This window comes from Zosterops lateralis (genome assembly GCF_965231275.1).
Source record: "Zosterops lateralis genome assembly, chromosome: 30".
NCBI classification, from domain to species: Eukaryota; Metazoa; Chordata; class Aves; order Passeriformes; family Zosteropidae; genus Zosterops; species Zosterops lateralis.
Window position 1 is genome coordinate 3,007,193 of NC_139790.1, and position 14,745 is coordinate 3,021,937.

General features: G+C 52.6%; 1 protein-coding gene across 2 annotated transcripts in view; it reads left to right on the top strand.

Moving 5' to 3' along the window:
* The first annotated feature begins 617 nt into the window (after positions 1–617).
* DPYSL2 (dihydropyrimidinase like 2) overlaps positions 618–14,745 on the top strand; it is a 61,418-nt gene continuing 47,290 nt past the window's right edge. Inside the window, exons 1-2 of one of the 2 annotated variants that reach the window (XM_083880475.1) lie at positions 618–804; positions 1,172–1,536. In XM_083880475.1, the coding sequence (XP_083736601.1) occupies positions 1,186–1,536 (351 nt within the window). In that variant the 5' untranslated portion in view covers positions 618–804; positions 1,172–1,185. Of the gene's footprint in view, positions 805–1,171; positions 1,537–12,088; positions 13,070–14,745 lie in introns of those variants that run through there. The other variant, XM_083880476.1, reaches the window with a different exon arrangement.

Consider the following 14,745-nt stretch of genomic DNA (forward strand, 5'->3'; position numbering starts at 1 on the left):
GTGTTTCTCTCCTCTCCCCCGGCTCCCTCACCCCTCTGTGTGTGTTTCTCTCCTCTCCCCGGCTCCCTCACCCCTCTGTGTGTGTTTCTCTCCTCTCCCCGGCTCCCTCACCCCTCTGTGTGTGTTTCTCTCCTCTCCCCCGGCTCCCTCACCCCTCTGTGTGTGTTTCTCTCCTCTCCCCCGGCTCCCTCACCCCTCTGTGTGTGTTTCTCTCCTCTCCCCGGCTCCCTCACCCCTCTGTGTGTGTTTCTCCCCTCTCCCCGGCTCCCACACCCCTCTGTGTGTGTTTCTCTCCTCTCCCCGGCTCCCTCACCCCTCTGTGTGTGTTTCTCTCCTCTCCCCGGGTCCATCCATCAGTTTTCCCGGGGAGGGGCTGCACTGGCGGTGCCGGAGCTGAGTCAGCTCTGGGCCCCTCCAGCCCCGGTGACCCGCGGCCGGTCCCGCCCTGCGGGAAGGGACAGTGAGGAACAATGGCCCTCCCGGAGCTCTCCTGCATTGCCGGGCTGGGGGAGCCGGGCGAGGGAGGGAGGGAGGGGCAGAGCCCTCGCCGCCCTGCCCGGCCCTTTGCCCGGCCCTTTGCCCGAGGGGAGGAGGTGCCGGTCCCTGTCGGGCTCCGGGAGCAGCGGGATCCGCTCGCCGGGGAAGGGAAGGGAGGGAAGGGAAGGGAAGGGGAGGGGAGGGAGGGGAGGGAGGGGAGGGGGAGAGGGTGGGTGTGATGGGGGCTGCTGCTCCAACCTGATCGAGTCCATTTGCCAGTTCAGCACTCGCATCACTTCCGGAGCACTCCTCAGTTTCTGCTGCAGAGTGAGCTTTTTTTTTTTTTTTTTTTTTTTTTTTTTTTTTTTTTTTTTTTCTCCTCATCTCCCTCCTTCTCCCTCCCTCCCCATCTGGATGCCGGGAACTCGAAGCCTCCTCCCTTTTTCGCAGCAGGATCTGCCCCATCCATCCTTTTCCTGAACTTTGCGCTGCACCAGAGGAGGCGGCGAGCCCCGGGCTGGCGGGGCCGATGGGGGACCTGCCGGCCACGGCCCTTTGCAGTTGATGTTGCCGTGTCTCTAGGACCCAGATCCCTTTCCTACCGCTTTCCCTTTTTTTTCTCTCCCTCTCCTCCCGGTGTGTGAGTGTGTGTGAGTGCAGGACCCGCTCAGCGCTGTTGTTGTCCCCCCAGCAGGAGCCCACCCCGCCATGGCCGAGAGGAGGCACAACGGGCGCCAGGGCGAGGAGGAAGAAGTGCCGGCCTTCTTCAAAAACCTGGGCTCGGGCAGCCCCAAACCCCGGCAGAAATTCTGCGGCATGTTCTGCCCGGTGGAAGGCTCCCTGGAGAACAAAACCATCGACTTCGACTCGCTGTCGGTGGGCCGCGGGGGGAACAAGGTGGTGGCCAAGCAGAAGGACGTTGCCCACCTGGGCCCGGACGCTCCGGCCGTTTACAACAAGCAGAGCGGGCAGGGCAGGGAACCATCTGTTGAATTCGGGAGAAAGGTGGAGATCAGGAGTGCCACGGGGAAGGAGGCGCTGCAGAACCTCAATGACAAGGTGGGTGCATATATATATAGAGAGAAATATTTATATATATATTTATATAGCGCGGGGGGTGAACTGGAGCACGCTGCAGAGAGGAGGGTCCTCTCCACCTGCAGCCGCCGGGTTTTATATCCCCAGGATGGGTTTTGTGCCCCCAGGATGGGTTTTATGCCCCCTGGATGGGTTTTGTGTCTCCTGGATGGGTTTTATATCCCCAGGATGGGTTTTATATCCCCTGGATGGGTTTTATATCCCCAGGATGGGTTTTATATCCCCAGGATGGGTTCTGTGTCCCCAGGATGGGTTTTATGCCCCCTGGATGGGTTTTATATCCCCTGGATGGGTTTTGTGTCCCCAGGATGGGTTTTATGCCCCCAGGATGGGTTTTATGCCCCCTGGATGGGTTTTGTGCCCCCTGGATGGGTTTTGTGCCCCCTGGATGGGTTCTGTGTCCCCAGGATGGGTTTTATGCCCCCTGGATGGGTTTTATGCCCCCAGGATGGGTTTTATATCCCCTGGATGGGTTTTATGCCCCCTGTGTGTGTGGCATCCCCGAGCAGCACCAGCAGAGCTGGAACACCGTCCCTGCCCTCCCTGCAGGGCTGTGAGAGGGGGGTACAAGGAGAAAGAAGACCCTGTACCCACAAAAGCCCCGCCCTGCCCTCCTGTCTGGGGAGAAACAGCCACTTTTTTTTTTGGTTTTGTTGTTGTTTCTTAAGCGATTCCCCCAGCAGGGAGGTGGGAAATGCCCCACCCAGGCAGAGAATGCGGCTCAGGGAGCACAAACGCTGATTGTGAGCGAAGGAGCATCAATGAGCCTCCACCTACCGGGGTGAGATCCCTGCAGGATTCTCCAGGGGAGCTCCTGGAGTGACCCCCGAGCCGCATTTCAGTGCCCGTTCCCAGCAGGGCTCTGCCCACAGGGGGGATTTTTGACTCGGGAAGGTTTGGGACTTTCACAGGGATGTGACATCCTCGCAGCAAGCCCACAACTCCTCCCAGGGTTTTTTGAGGATTGCCGCAGAACACTTCTCATTTTGTGGATTTGTCAGGGTGGGTGTGATGAAAGCCCATCCTCTTCCAGAGGCAAACCCCACTGCACCCCAGATCTGCCCCTGCCCATCTGCTCCCCCAATAAATCCATTTAAAGCAGCTTTACTGGGAAGCACTGGGTGCACAGCTCTGACAATGCTGGCAGGGGCTGCAGGAGCAGGAATGAATCAATGAATGAATGAATGAGTGAATGGAGCACCCACCAGAGCCTGCTCAACTCCTGGGGCAGTGCAGGAGTTTCTCTGAGCAGTGGGTGTAGAGCAGCTCTTTCTTCTGGGAGCTGTTCCTGCTTTTTTAATTCTGATGTGGGTTGTGTGTGCTGGGCAGAATTCACAATATGGGCTCGTTCACCGCTTTCTCCTGCTTTCAGAAGCATGAAGGTAATATAGGAATATAAATGAATAAAATGTATTAGTTATAAAATCTAAACTCAAAGCTCATCCTGCCCAAAGCAGCTCCTGCTGCAGTGACCTGGGGGCTCCATCCAGCCCTTATTCCATGTGGGAACCAATAATCCTGCAAAGAGCTCCCAGATTTCCAGAATTCCCACAGTGAGCAGGAGGAGGATGTGCCCCACGCTGCTCCAAACCTGGGTTCCCAACCCCAAACAAACAAAAAAAAAGAATTTCCACTACAGATGCCTGAGGTTTGCTCTGCTCATGCTGGACTGTCAACTGATGGAGTAACTTCCCACGATTAATTAGTCTTGTGGGATGAATCAAGGTGCATTTCAAGAATAAAGGGCTTTTTCATCTTGGGGAGTCAAGGGTTCTGCAATTCGTGACATTTTAAGAGCTAATTTTGGACAACTCGATGTCCTGTAGGACACAAGTATAAGCAGGATATCCATTAACTCTGAAAAGATCAATTATTTTCTGATTAAATGGTACCAGCACAATAAAAAAAAATTAAGCACAACATTCTGCAAAATCAGAATCCACCAAGAACATCAATAATATTTTTTAAAGTGTGTTTTTTGGTTCTATTTTTAATGATTGTTGACTGAGGGGATGAAATAATGGGATGGCACAAAACATTTGAGTTGTTCCTCATTATCTTTACCTGACACTGATGCCAATGGATGGTGTGAGGGGTGGGGAGCACTGGGGTCACTGCAGTCCCTGGGGATAAATGTCACCCTGTGGGTTGGGAATTTATTGCAGGAATGTTTGAGCTTTGGTTTTCCAGCTGGCTGCACCCACAGCTCCAATCAATGGTTAAACCCTCAGCAAGCAAAATTGGCTTTATGGATTTAAAACTCAGTCATCCTTCCTGTCACTTACTGAGAGATCTTGTCTTAATCCCCCTTGAAACAGTTAACAAAGCGATGTGGACAAGCTATTTTTTATAATTTTTTCCTCTGAGGTCTCAACTGTCAAGAGGATAAAAAGGGGGATGTAATTATTCCCCATTAAATTGCAATATATTGTTCTGTGGGGCAAGATAAGGGCAGTCCAACCTCTCTGTGTCTGCCCTGCCTGGGATATTCTGCAGCCATCTATCATGGGCTGCCCCTGGGCTCTGCTGCCTCATCATTCAGGGTTAACATCAGCTCTGGAGGCACCAGGAAGGCTCAGCCTCAGCTCCAGCAGCTCCATCTCTGTCTCTGGTGGCCAATTCAACAGGTCTGCAGCTCAGCTTGGAGCCAAACTCTGCTGCTCCCAGCTGCCAGGGCTGGAGAAGTGACTGTGCTGCTGTTTCCCTGTAAGAGCATCCCAGGACAGCAGGGAGAGGGAACTCTGCAGAGCTGAGACACCCTGGGAACATGTGGGGTTATTGCAAAGGTCGTGGCCAGGCCCTGGAGAAGTGACTGTGCTGCTGTTTCCCTGTAAGAGCATCCCTGGACAGCAGGGAGAGGGAACTCTGCAGAGCTGAGACACCCTGGGAACATGTGGGGTTATTGCAAGGTGGTGGGTAAAAGGGCCTTGAGCCACCAGCCTGGGCTGGAGGGAACCCCAAAGAGAGAGGGAGAGAGAGAGGGCAAGAGCAAGAGTGAGCAAGAGAATGTATTGTTACAATCCATTCTATCTCCTTTTGTGTTGAATATTCTAATTTACAGTGACCAAAACAGAGATACAAAACCTACAGACTTTGCACACAGCCCATGAGAACTGCTCTATCACCATATCATTCTGTATTCTAAACTCTAAAGGCTTTCCTGGGGCTGCACCCTTGGGTCCTTTTGTTTTCTACCCCTCAACCCACCTCCAGCTCATCACCATCCTCCTCCCTGCCCTGATCACATCTCAAAGCTCAGCTTTCATTTCTATTTCACTCACAGGTTTTATATTTTTAGAATCTCTTGCCAAGCAATCATATCTGTGAGCTTTTCCTGTCTCATCTTTCCCAACATTTCCCAGCTGACCTTTCTCCTCTGCCCTCTTTGGGCTGTTCCTGTTTTCTGGAGCTGCTGGTTCTGGGTCCTGCTCAGGGCTCCAACACTGGGATGTGCCAAGAGCCTCATCCTCAGCTGGGGATTCCTTAAAGGAGGCATCAGGGCCTTGGCCTGGCTCTCAGGAGCCGCTGGGCACCTGCAGGGTCATTTTCTGCAGTGGGATTTATTTACCCACAGGATGATCCAGGCTGGAAAATCTCTCCAAGACCACCAGGTCTGACCTGTGCCTGATCCCCACCTTGTCCCCAGCCCAGAGCCCTGAGTGTCACATCCAGGAGTTCCTTGGGCACCTCCAGGGATGGGGATCCAAACCTCCCTGGGCAGCTCATTCCAAGGCCTGAGCACCTTTTCCATGGGGAAATTCCTGCTGCTGTCCCCCCTGAGCCTCCCCTGGCCCAGCCTGAGGCCGTTCCCTCTCCTCCTGTCCCTGTTCCCTGGGATAAGATCCCAAATCCCCCCCGGCTGTCCCCTCCTGTCAGGGATTGTGCAGAGCCACAAGGTCCCCCCTGAGGCTCCTTTTCTCCAGGCTGAGCCCCTTTCCAGCTCCCTCAGCCCCTCCTGGGGCTTTCCCAGCTCCCTCAGCCCCTCCTGGTGCTTTCCCAGCTCCCTCAGCCCCTCCTGGTGCTTTCCCAGCTCCCTCAGCCTCTCCTGGTGCCCCAAACCCTTCCCCAGCTCTGTTGTCCATCAGCTCTGCTTTGTACTCAGTGCAGAAGGTTCCTGGTCCCACATCAGGGACTGCTGGAATGGCATTCCAGGCAATATTCCCCTTTTCCAGGCAATATTCCCCCTTTTCCAGACAATATTCCCCTTTTCCAAGAAATATTCCCCTTTTCCAGGCAATATTCCCCTTTTCCTGACATGACCAGCCTTGAGAGAGAGATGTACATCTGAGGTTTGAAAACCTTTGGCCATTTCTTGCTCGAGCTGGGTCATTTCTCCTGGAGTATTTCCCACCTCTCTCATTGCTCTTCCCTCTGTCTTTCTCACCAGTTGACATTTTTGGGACAGATACAGTGTTTTAGGGGACACCTATAGAGAAAATCAAGGTTTAATTGCAGGAGAGACCACAAGGGCTTTAATCTGGTTTTCAGAGGGAGCCTGAGGAGCTGCTCAGACCCTCCAACATCAATACAAGACCTGAGATTCCAAATCTCTCCTTCATTTGTCATCTTGTTGTCACTCCAGTGCTTCAGGTGTTTCCCCTGAGTTCCCAAATTCCTTTTTTGCCTCCCTTTAAACAGTTCCTGGCCCTTTGGGAAGCCCAGAGCACTGTGTGTGTGTAAACTGCTGGCCTGACCCAACAAAGCCAACTGCAACAAATAACAACAGTGAATAAACACAGTAGGAAAACGCTTTTATTTTAGGATTGATAGGGGAGGACTCACTTGCCAAACACTGTCATGAAGCTTGTGACATGACTGGACTTCTTCCTAAAACCTCAAAGCTCTCAGGATGGTGGTTGTTCATTCCTGGAGAGAAATAATGAATAACAGGATGTTGTTGAGAGCTCAAATAATCACAGGCTCTGGAACATTAATGGGACTGTTGTCTAAAACAAAGGAGCTGTTCCAGACAGCTGGAAATGCAGTCCTGAGTTTAATTTGTTACAATGCCTGCACTTTTTCTAGCCTTGTCTCTACAATCATTTGCTTGCAAAACAATCCTAAGGGAGGATGGCTTGAATGTTCTTCCAGTGGGTCAGGATGGTTTGGGGGGAAAAAACCCCAAAACTAACTGTGAGGAGAAAAAAAAAAAAAAGCCAAAGTCCTCTTAACTTCTTCTCAAAGCCATCATCCTGCACAGCTGCTGCTCCATACACCCAGTGGGTGTTTTGTGGAGGGGTTTTATGTGCAAAATTTAATAAAAAGGGGCTTTGATTCAGGGCCAATGTATTATTCAGGTTAAAGATTTGATGGGGAAAATTTAAACACTTGGAGCCAGATCTCCCTGCTCAGCTTGGAGCTGACAGAGGTTTTTATCTCCAGAGATAAATGCAATTTTTGGCCCATGAGGGTGGCAGTTTGGTGTGCCACTGCCTTGGTGGAAGTGTCTTGTGGAGGGGTTTTATGTACAGAATTCACTCATGCCACACTTTCATGCAAAGGGGTTTTGATGCAGGGCCAATGTATTATTTGGGTTAAATTTTGATGGGGAAAATTTAAACACTTTTGAGCCAGATCTCCCTGCTCAGCTTGGAGCTGACAGAGGTGTTTTTTCTGCAGGGATAAATGCAATTATTGGGACATGGGGCTGGCAGTTTGGTGTGCATCATTTAACAGGCTCCAGTTGGTTTTAGCAGGTGCTGAGGAGTCATTTAGGGTTTATCTGAGGTTTTTTGCCTGTCTGACTCCCTGTATCACCCACCTGCCCTGTGGCACATCAAATCCGGGTGCATCTCCTGGGGTGTTGTAGCAAAGTTGGGAAATGACGTTGTCAACAAAGTCCAGGTGGGGTTGGGGACATGTAACCACCAAAACCCAAATCTCTTTGCACTTCCGTGTGATTATCAATGTCCTGTTCTGTGATCTCCTCCCAGAGAGCAGGAATGAGTCTCAGGCTGGGAGAACAGAGGTCAAAATTCCATTTTTTTTCCCTGAGTCATGATCACCCTGCACCTCAGAGGGAGGCACAGCCAGCTGGCACCAGCAGGGACAGCAGTGCCTGATGGGTTTTTTGGGGAAAAAGGATAGATTATAATGATAATAATGATAATAAAAAGTGTATAATCACTAAAACCAGTAATTTTTTAACCCCCACCCATGGCTCCCATGGGCCTGGAGGTGCCAGGGGGTGAAAGGGAGGGACAGGGACAGTGACAGTGACAGAGAGCCCTGAATGTCCCATGCCTCTGTTCCAGAAATTCTGCATTTAGCTGTAGTGCAGCCCAGGACAGGGTGTGACCGGGAGTGCTTTGGAGAGAACAGCACATTTTTTAATGTGAATTGTCCAACCCCTGACAGAGCAAACCCTGTCCAGAACCCTGGTGAGGGTTCCCAGGTACACGATGGGGAATTAACTCTGCTGGGATTGTTTAAGGACAGTTCACACCATGATGCCCAGGACATTTCCCCTAAGAAACACTAACAGCCTTCTTAAAAATGCTATTTTTGAGCCTGCTGAAGGCTCCTCTGGATATAAAAAGAAAGAAAATCAATGGGAAGGTTCATTTTAATTTGCAGATCGAATGTACATTTTGATTGACCTGTTTGTGTGGCCAGAAAGTGAATCTTATCTTCATAAAATCTGATAGTCTGTATGCAAAAAGAAAAACCCAAAAAAACAAAAAACAAACTAATCAGGTTGTTTCTCTGGGAAATTGTATGATTTTTACCTTCTCATAATAACATATTTGATCCCCATGGTATTTTCTATGCCATGACTCTTAATTTTAATTTTCTCCTGTCAGATAATAAAACAAGAGATGCCCGTTGTCAAATACAGCTCCCCTCAGAAATTTAATTTACAGCCATTAATAAAGGACTGTTCTTCCATCATCTTTTGGGAAGGACAGATGTTTTAGCCTGGATTTAACCCTCCCTACCCTTCCCAGGGTGCAGGAGGTTCCTGGATAATGGAAAACTCCTTCCCAGAGCTGATGCAACAATTGGCACTGGCAGGATCCTGACAGAAAACTGGGGCCTCGTGGGTGAACTCCTGAAAGCTCTTTTGGCCCAGTTTATTCAAATCCATCTCTGCTCCCTCCTTTTATCCAGTTTTAAAATGGATCTTTCCATTTGCAGGTTTTTTAATTTCAGTGGCAAAACGCCACCGTGGACACACCTTTAAGTGCTCAGTAGGGGCAGAAACAATTTGGGTGTTGCAGAAATTCTCTGGGCTTTGCTGCCATTACACCAAAATTCCACAGAGGAAGCAACTCCTTTTAATATTTCTCTTCCCAACCATCCAGCAACTCCACAGTGGGAATAAAATTCTTTTCCAAGTGCTTTTTCTGGTAGCTGACAGAATCTGTGAGTTAAGATTCAGAGCTGGTGTAAATGGATTTCCACAGATGCCTGTGCTGATTTATTTTGATTATTTTAGCATAGATTATCACTGCACAGAGATTCTCATATTCCTGTGCCATTTTTCCCTCTGGACCTTTGCAGGATATAAATTTGGACACAGATATGTTCCTTTAAAATGAAGTAAGTTTTTGCTGCCAAGAGCCTCACGAGGAGTGCTGCAGCAGGAAGGGCTGAAGATGATCCTGGCCAAAATTCCCCCAAATATCTGAAATCTGAGGATGGCTCAGGAACACTCTTGTCCTTCCCTTTATTAGCATTGATTAGGCAGTGCTCATTAATGTGACACCTCTAATTTCAGCCTGTTCATCCCCCTGTGTGCATTAATGGAGCTGTGGAAGAGAAAGTGCATCAGCATCATCCAGAAATCCCATCACTTCCCTGTCCAGAAATCCCATCACTTCCCTGTCCAGAAATCCCATCATTCCCTGTCCAGAAATCCCATCACTTCCCACAATATCCTGGCACTACTTTAGGGCTGGATCCAACCCTGCTAGAATTTAGTCTTTTCTTGTAACAAAGGACCCAACTCCTGCCCCTGATGTTTCATAAATAGTTACTTCATTTAACTTGTGGGGGAATTTGTGGAGAAATTGGAGATTTACCAGAGGAATTACCCAGAGAATCATGGAATGGTTTGGGGTTGGAAAGAACCTTAAAGCTCATCCAGTTCCAGCCCCCTGCCTGGGCAGGAACATCTTCCACTGGACCAGATTGCTCCAAGCTCTACCAGAACCAACCCAAAAAATGCCCCTCAGTAATTCCAGGTCGTTCCCTGCTTGTTCTCATCCCAACATTGTCCATGAGCTCTTCTCCTCCCCTCATGTGAGATTTATTCAACAGGCAATTTCCATTCCTCACAGCTGGTTAGGAAGGCTAAATGAGCCAGTTTGCAACTACAGTCATTTTAAAATTACATATTTTGACAACTTTTTAGCTCATTGCTTAAAGCAAAGAAGGCTGGGGCATGTTGGTGCTAAGGGACACACACTGGGGAGCTCAATTCTGGTCCTAAATCAGGGAAGTTTTAAAAATTTGGTGCTGAGTAGACGTTGCATCTTCAACAAGAGTGGTTTTCCAGCCCTTTAATCTCTGCATTTATTTCATTCTGTGCTACTCAGGTTCTTGCAACAGGGTGATGAGCAAGACAAGCTCAGTGTCACCTGGAGATTTATTGCTCTCTGAGCTTAGTCACTGCTGGATCCAAATTATGGAGTATTTGATTATGGGATACTCAACGTTCAAGAACTGCTGCTCTGAATTATGTGCAGTAGGAAACCCTTTAAAATAATAATTTAAAAATGAAGTAAGTGTGTTTGGGGAGCTGAGATGGGCTCTGGGTGTGTTGGTGACCCACTGCCCAAGGCCTGGGTGCCAGCCCCTAACCTTGGGCAGGGTGGGATTCCTCCCTGAAAAAAAAAAAAAAAAAAAAAAAAAAAAAAAAAAAAAAAAGGCATGGAACCATTCAGATGTGAAACTGAGGAGGGAAACGAGCATCAAAGAGGGAAAAAAAAAAAAAAAAGGAACAGTAGCACTGTTAGTGCTACTAAATTTAGAGACCTGATGTAGATTCTCACTGCCACGTTCTGAGTGAAAATATGCTTAGCTTTCAAAACTTCTTCAAACACACATCAGAGGGTGAGGATAACTCATTCAGGGTTGTCTATTCCAATCATTAAATCAAAATAAACCCTACAGGCTGACAGATTAACCGTTTTGTCACTGTCATAATGAGCCACATTTTCATCTGTTGCTAATTGGGTATTAACTGATTGATATATCAGCTCTTTAAGTGTTGTGTGATACCCGACCTGTACCCAGGAAAAACCCCTCCACTGTTTTCCTTAGAGCTCCCTGTGCAGAAATGAACATAAAAGGTTGGGATAGGAGTCTGTTTGAACAGATGTTGTCTCTATAATGATTTATTGCTCTCCTAGACCAGAGGTTTCATTTCTTTGCACGGTTGGTTTGGGTGTGCAGAGATCACAATTCCGTGCCAGGCAAAGCTGCAGTTTGTGATGGGACACTGATCACGAGTGAGGGAAGAAGGTAAGTCTTGGATCATTAATTATCAGTGATAACCTTCAAGCAGGAGTGAGTCTGTGGCGTTGAGTTCTCCAAAAAACTCCAAGTGTTGATGTCAGAGGAACCTGCCTGGCCACGGGTCCCACCTCCCTTCCTGCGCTGTCAACACCAGGAGATATTTATTCCATTTAACTCATTTCTTCCCTTGAAGTAGCAGCTTTTGGAGCTCAGGGACAGAGAAATCTGACTCTGAGTGTGGCCGAACACGGAGCCCGGAGTTGGGAGCCCTGCAGTGGGCCAGGAATGGCCCGAGGGAGCGAGAGGAGCCCCAGGCCGGGGGCAGCTCTGAGCACACATTGCCCTAAAGCTCCAGGTCAGTGACCACAGGTGTCTGCAGGGGCTGGAGCCGGGCTGGGCTCTCTGGACAGGTGTGGGACAAGGCAGGATGGGAAAACAAAGGGTGGGGAGCAGGGTGGAAGCTTTTCTCGCCCCCAGTTTGTTAACTGGGAGTGTCAGGAAGGGTGGGGTGGGAGAAAAGGAGATGGAAAGCAGCGGGTTCCCCACCGGGCATCGTCTGCTCTTCTCATGTGGGGGCTCGGATGGGGGGGAAGGGGGGATCGGGAATGGGGGTGTCTGTACACCGGGAATAGCGGGCTCGGTCCAGCTCCTACACGAGGGTGCAGCCCGGTAGGGGATGCATAGAGGTATCTGGACACCCCAGAGTAGTGGGGTCGTTCCCTCTCCTACGGGAGGTGCAGCCTCAGCGGGGGATGTATGGGGCTGTCTGCACATCGGGAATAGTGAGATCGTTCCCTCTCTTACACTGGGGAATCAGCCCCGGCGGGGGATGTATGGAGGTGTCCGCACACCGGGAATAGCGGGGTCCTTCCTGCTCCTACAGGAGGTGCAGCCTGGCAGGGGATGCACGGGGATGTCCGCACACCGGGAATAGTGGGGCCGTTCCCTCTCATACAGGGGGGAGATCAGCCCCAGCGGGGGATGCATGGGGGTGTCCGCACCCCCAGGGCTGGAGGGATCATTCCCGCTCCTCCCGGGGGATGTCGCAGCCCCGGCGGGGACTCAAACGGGGCGTTCGCATCCCCCGAAGGGCTCGTTCCGCAGAGCCCCGCGCCTGCCCCGCCCAGCGCCGCAGCCTCGCTAACCCGGGCCCCCGGGAAGCGTTCGGTGGGAGCGGGGGGGCGGGCGGGCGGTGCCTGGCGTATCCCGATGGGTTCCGGTGCGTGTATCCCGATATATCCCGAGATATCCCGATAAAACCCGGCAGATCCCGGTCCATCCCGACACCTCCCGGTGCGCGTCCCCGCTCCCGCGCGCCGCCGCCCGGGCCGCGCAACCCCTCCCATCGCTCATTTGCATACCGGCGCGTCCCCCGCTCTCCCATTGGGCGGAGGCCAGAGCTGATTTGCATATCCGCGAGCGCTCAGCCAATGGCGCGGCACGCCGGGTGGGCGGGGCCCGGCAGCGGCTGGGGGCGCATGCGCAGCTCTCGCCCCGTCGCCGTTCGAGGCTGGGCCGGGCTTGGCTGGGCTGGGCTGGGCTGGGCCGGGCTTGGCTGGGCAGGGCTGGGCCGGGCTTGGCTGGGCTGGGCTGGGCCGGGCTTTGCCGGGGCTGGGCCGGGCTGGGCCGGGCTCCGGGCGCAGGGAAGAAAGGGAGACGCTCGGGGCTGGCCGCTTCTCCCGTTCCTGCCATTGCGGAGAGCACGGATCGCCTCCCGCGCCGCGCCCCCCCCGCTCCCCTTCCCTGGGCTCGCAGTGATTTGGCCTCTGGGGGATTTATTTTTGTCTTTTTTTTTTTTTTTTTTTTTCTCTCCCCCCCTTCCATCTACGTATACTGGTGAAGGGGAGGTCGCGGAGCGGTTGCTGCACGGGAGACAATAGCGGTGCAGCAGCCGCCGCGCTTCTCTTTAAAAAAAGAAAAAAAAATTCTAATATATATCTACATATATATAACATCACCGAATAAATACATCGGGGGTTGAGATCTCCCAAAGATGTCTTATCAGGGGAAGAAAAACATTCCGCGGATCACGGTGAGTGGGGCGGCGGGGAGGGGAGGGGGAGGGGACGCGGGGCTGGAGCCCTTTGTGTGCCGGAGCGATGGGGCCGGGGCAGGATAATGGGATCAGCGCTAATGCGGCGCTTCCTGTGCTGCAGAGCCCGGGGGGGCCGGGGTCGGCTCGGCTGAGCCCCCGGGCCGGGGGCGGCTTCGGCGGCATCGCCCCGGCAGCGCAGCGCCGGCCCTGAGGACACAGACCGGGGCACCGGGGATCCCCCAGCCCTGTCCTGGGGCTGTGCCCGGGGAGGGGTCCCAGCCTTGGGGCTGTGCCTGGGGAGAGGTCCCAGCCCTGAGGCTGTGCCCAGGGAGGGGTCCCTGCCCTCGGTCTGTGCCCGGGGAGGGGTCCCTGCCCTCGGTCTGTGCCCGGGGAGGGGTCTTAGCCCTCAGTCTGTGCCTGGTGGGGCTCTCTCAGCCCTCGGTCTATGCCCAGGGAGAGCTCCCTGTCTTCGCTCTGTGCCCGGGGGGGCTCTCCCTGCCCTCGATCTGTGCCTGGGGAGGGGTCCCAGCCCTCGGTCTGTGTCTGAGGAGGGGTTTCTGCCCTCAGCCGTGCCCGGGGGGCTCTCCAGCCCTCGGTCTGTGCTCACAGGGTCTCTCCAGCCCTCAGCCGTGCCCGGGGGGCTCTCCAGCCCTGGGTCTGTGTCCGAGGAGGGGTTTCTGCCCTCAGCCGTGCCCGGGGGGTCTCTCAGCCCTCAGCCCGGGAGAAGCCCGGTCCCTGCCCGGGGGCTCCATCCCCGCCCGCCCAGCCCGGCCAAGGGCGGCTCCGGGAAAAGGGGGGATCAAGCCGAGACCCCCCCGATCCCCGCCCGGGCTGGCGCTGGGGATTTTCCCGGCCGGGAAGGTTCTGGCAAGGCGCAGGTTCGGGTGCCATCCTGGGGGAGCGGGAGAAGGAGCCGTTATATAAACGCCTCCTCGGTCTCCCTGTTGCGGAGCCGATTTAGGGCAGGTATTGCAGATCCACGGGTACCAACTTTGGGTTACGTAAGATATCCTCCACTAACGGGGCTGCCGGAGCCGCTTATTCTATTTTATTTTATTTTATTTTTCCTTGGACACAGGAGTTTTTCATCCCTGGCTGCGGTTCCTCACCTTCCCCACGGACACGCCCTTTCCCCGTCCTCCTTCCTCATCCTCGGGGGCAGGAAAAGGAGCCTGAAACGGGGCTTTGACTGTCGGCTTTGGGCAGGACTCGCTGCCTTGTACAACTGCAGGGCTTGAGGGAGGCAGGGGATGTGCAAAAAATGGTTATTGAGAAATAGAGCATCCTTTTTTATTTTTTTATTTTTTATTTTTTATTTTCTCTCTGCAAAAAGGAATTAGTTTTCCTCCGAGAGCTCAATGGTAAAGAGTTTAAAGAGCTGCCTGTGTTTTAAAGGGCGATGGAGGTTCCTGCTGAATCCCTGTCACAGGCCATGACGCATTTTTCTTCTGGCCGAGCGCTCTGATTTATGTTCTGTGCGCCCAATCCTCCTGCAAAGGGGTAGGGAGGAAAAAAATACCAGCTCCTGCTCCTGTTTGCTGCTGTGCAAACCTGGGATTATCAGCCCAGGCTAAGGCTGGGACAAGGAGGATAATGGATGCGTGGCTGCCCTGGTTTTGCTGCTGAGCAGACACAGATCTGTGGCAGGCCCTCGCAGGGAGGGATGTGAGCTG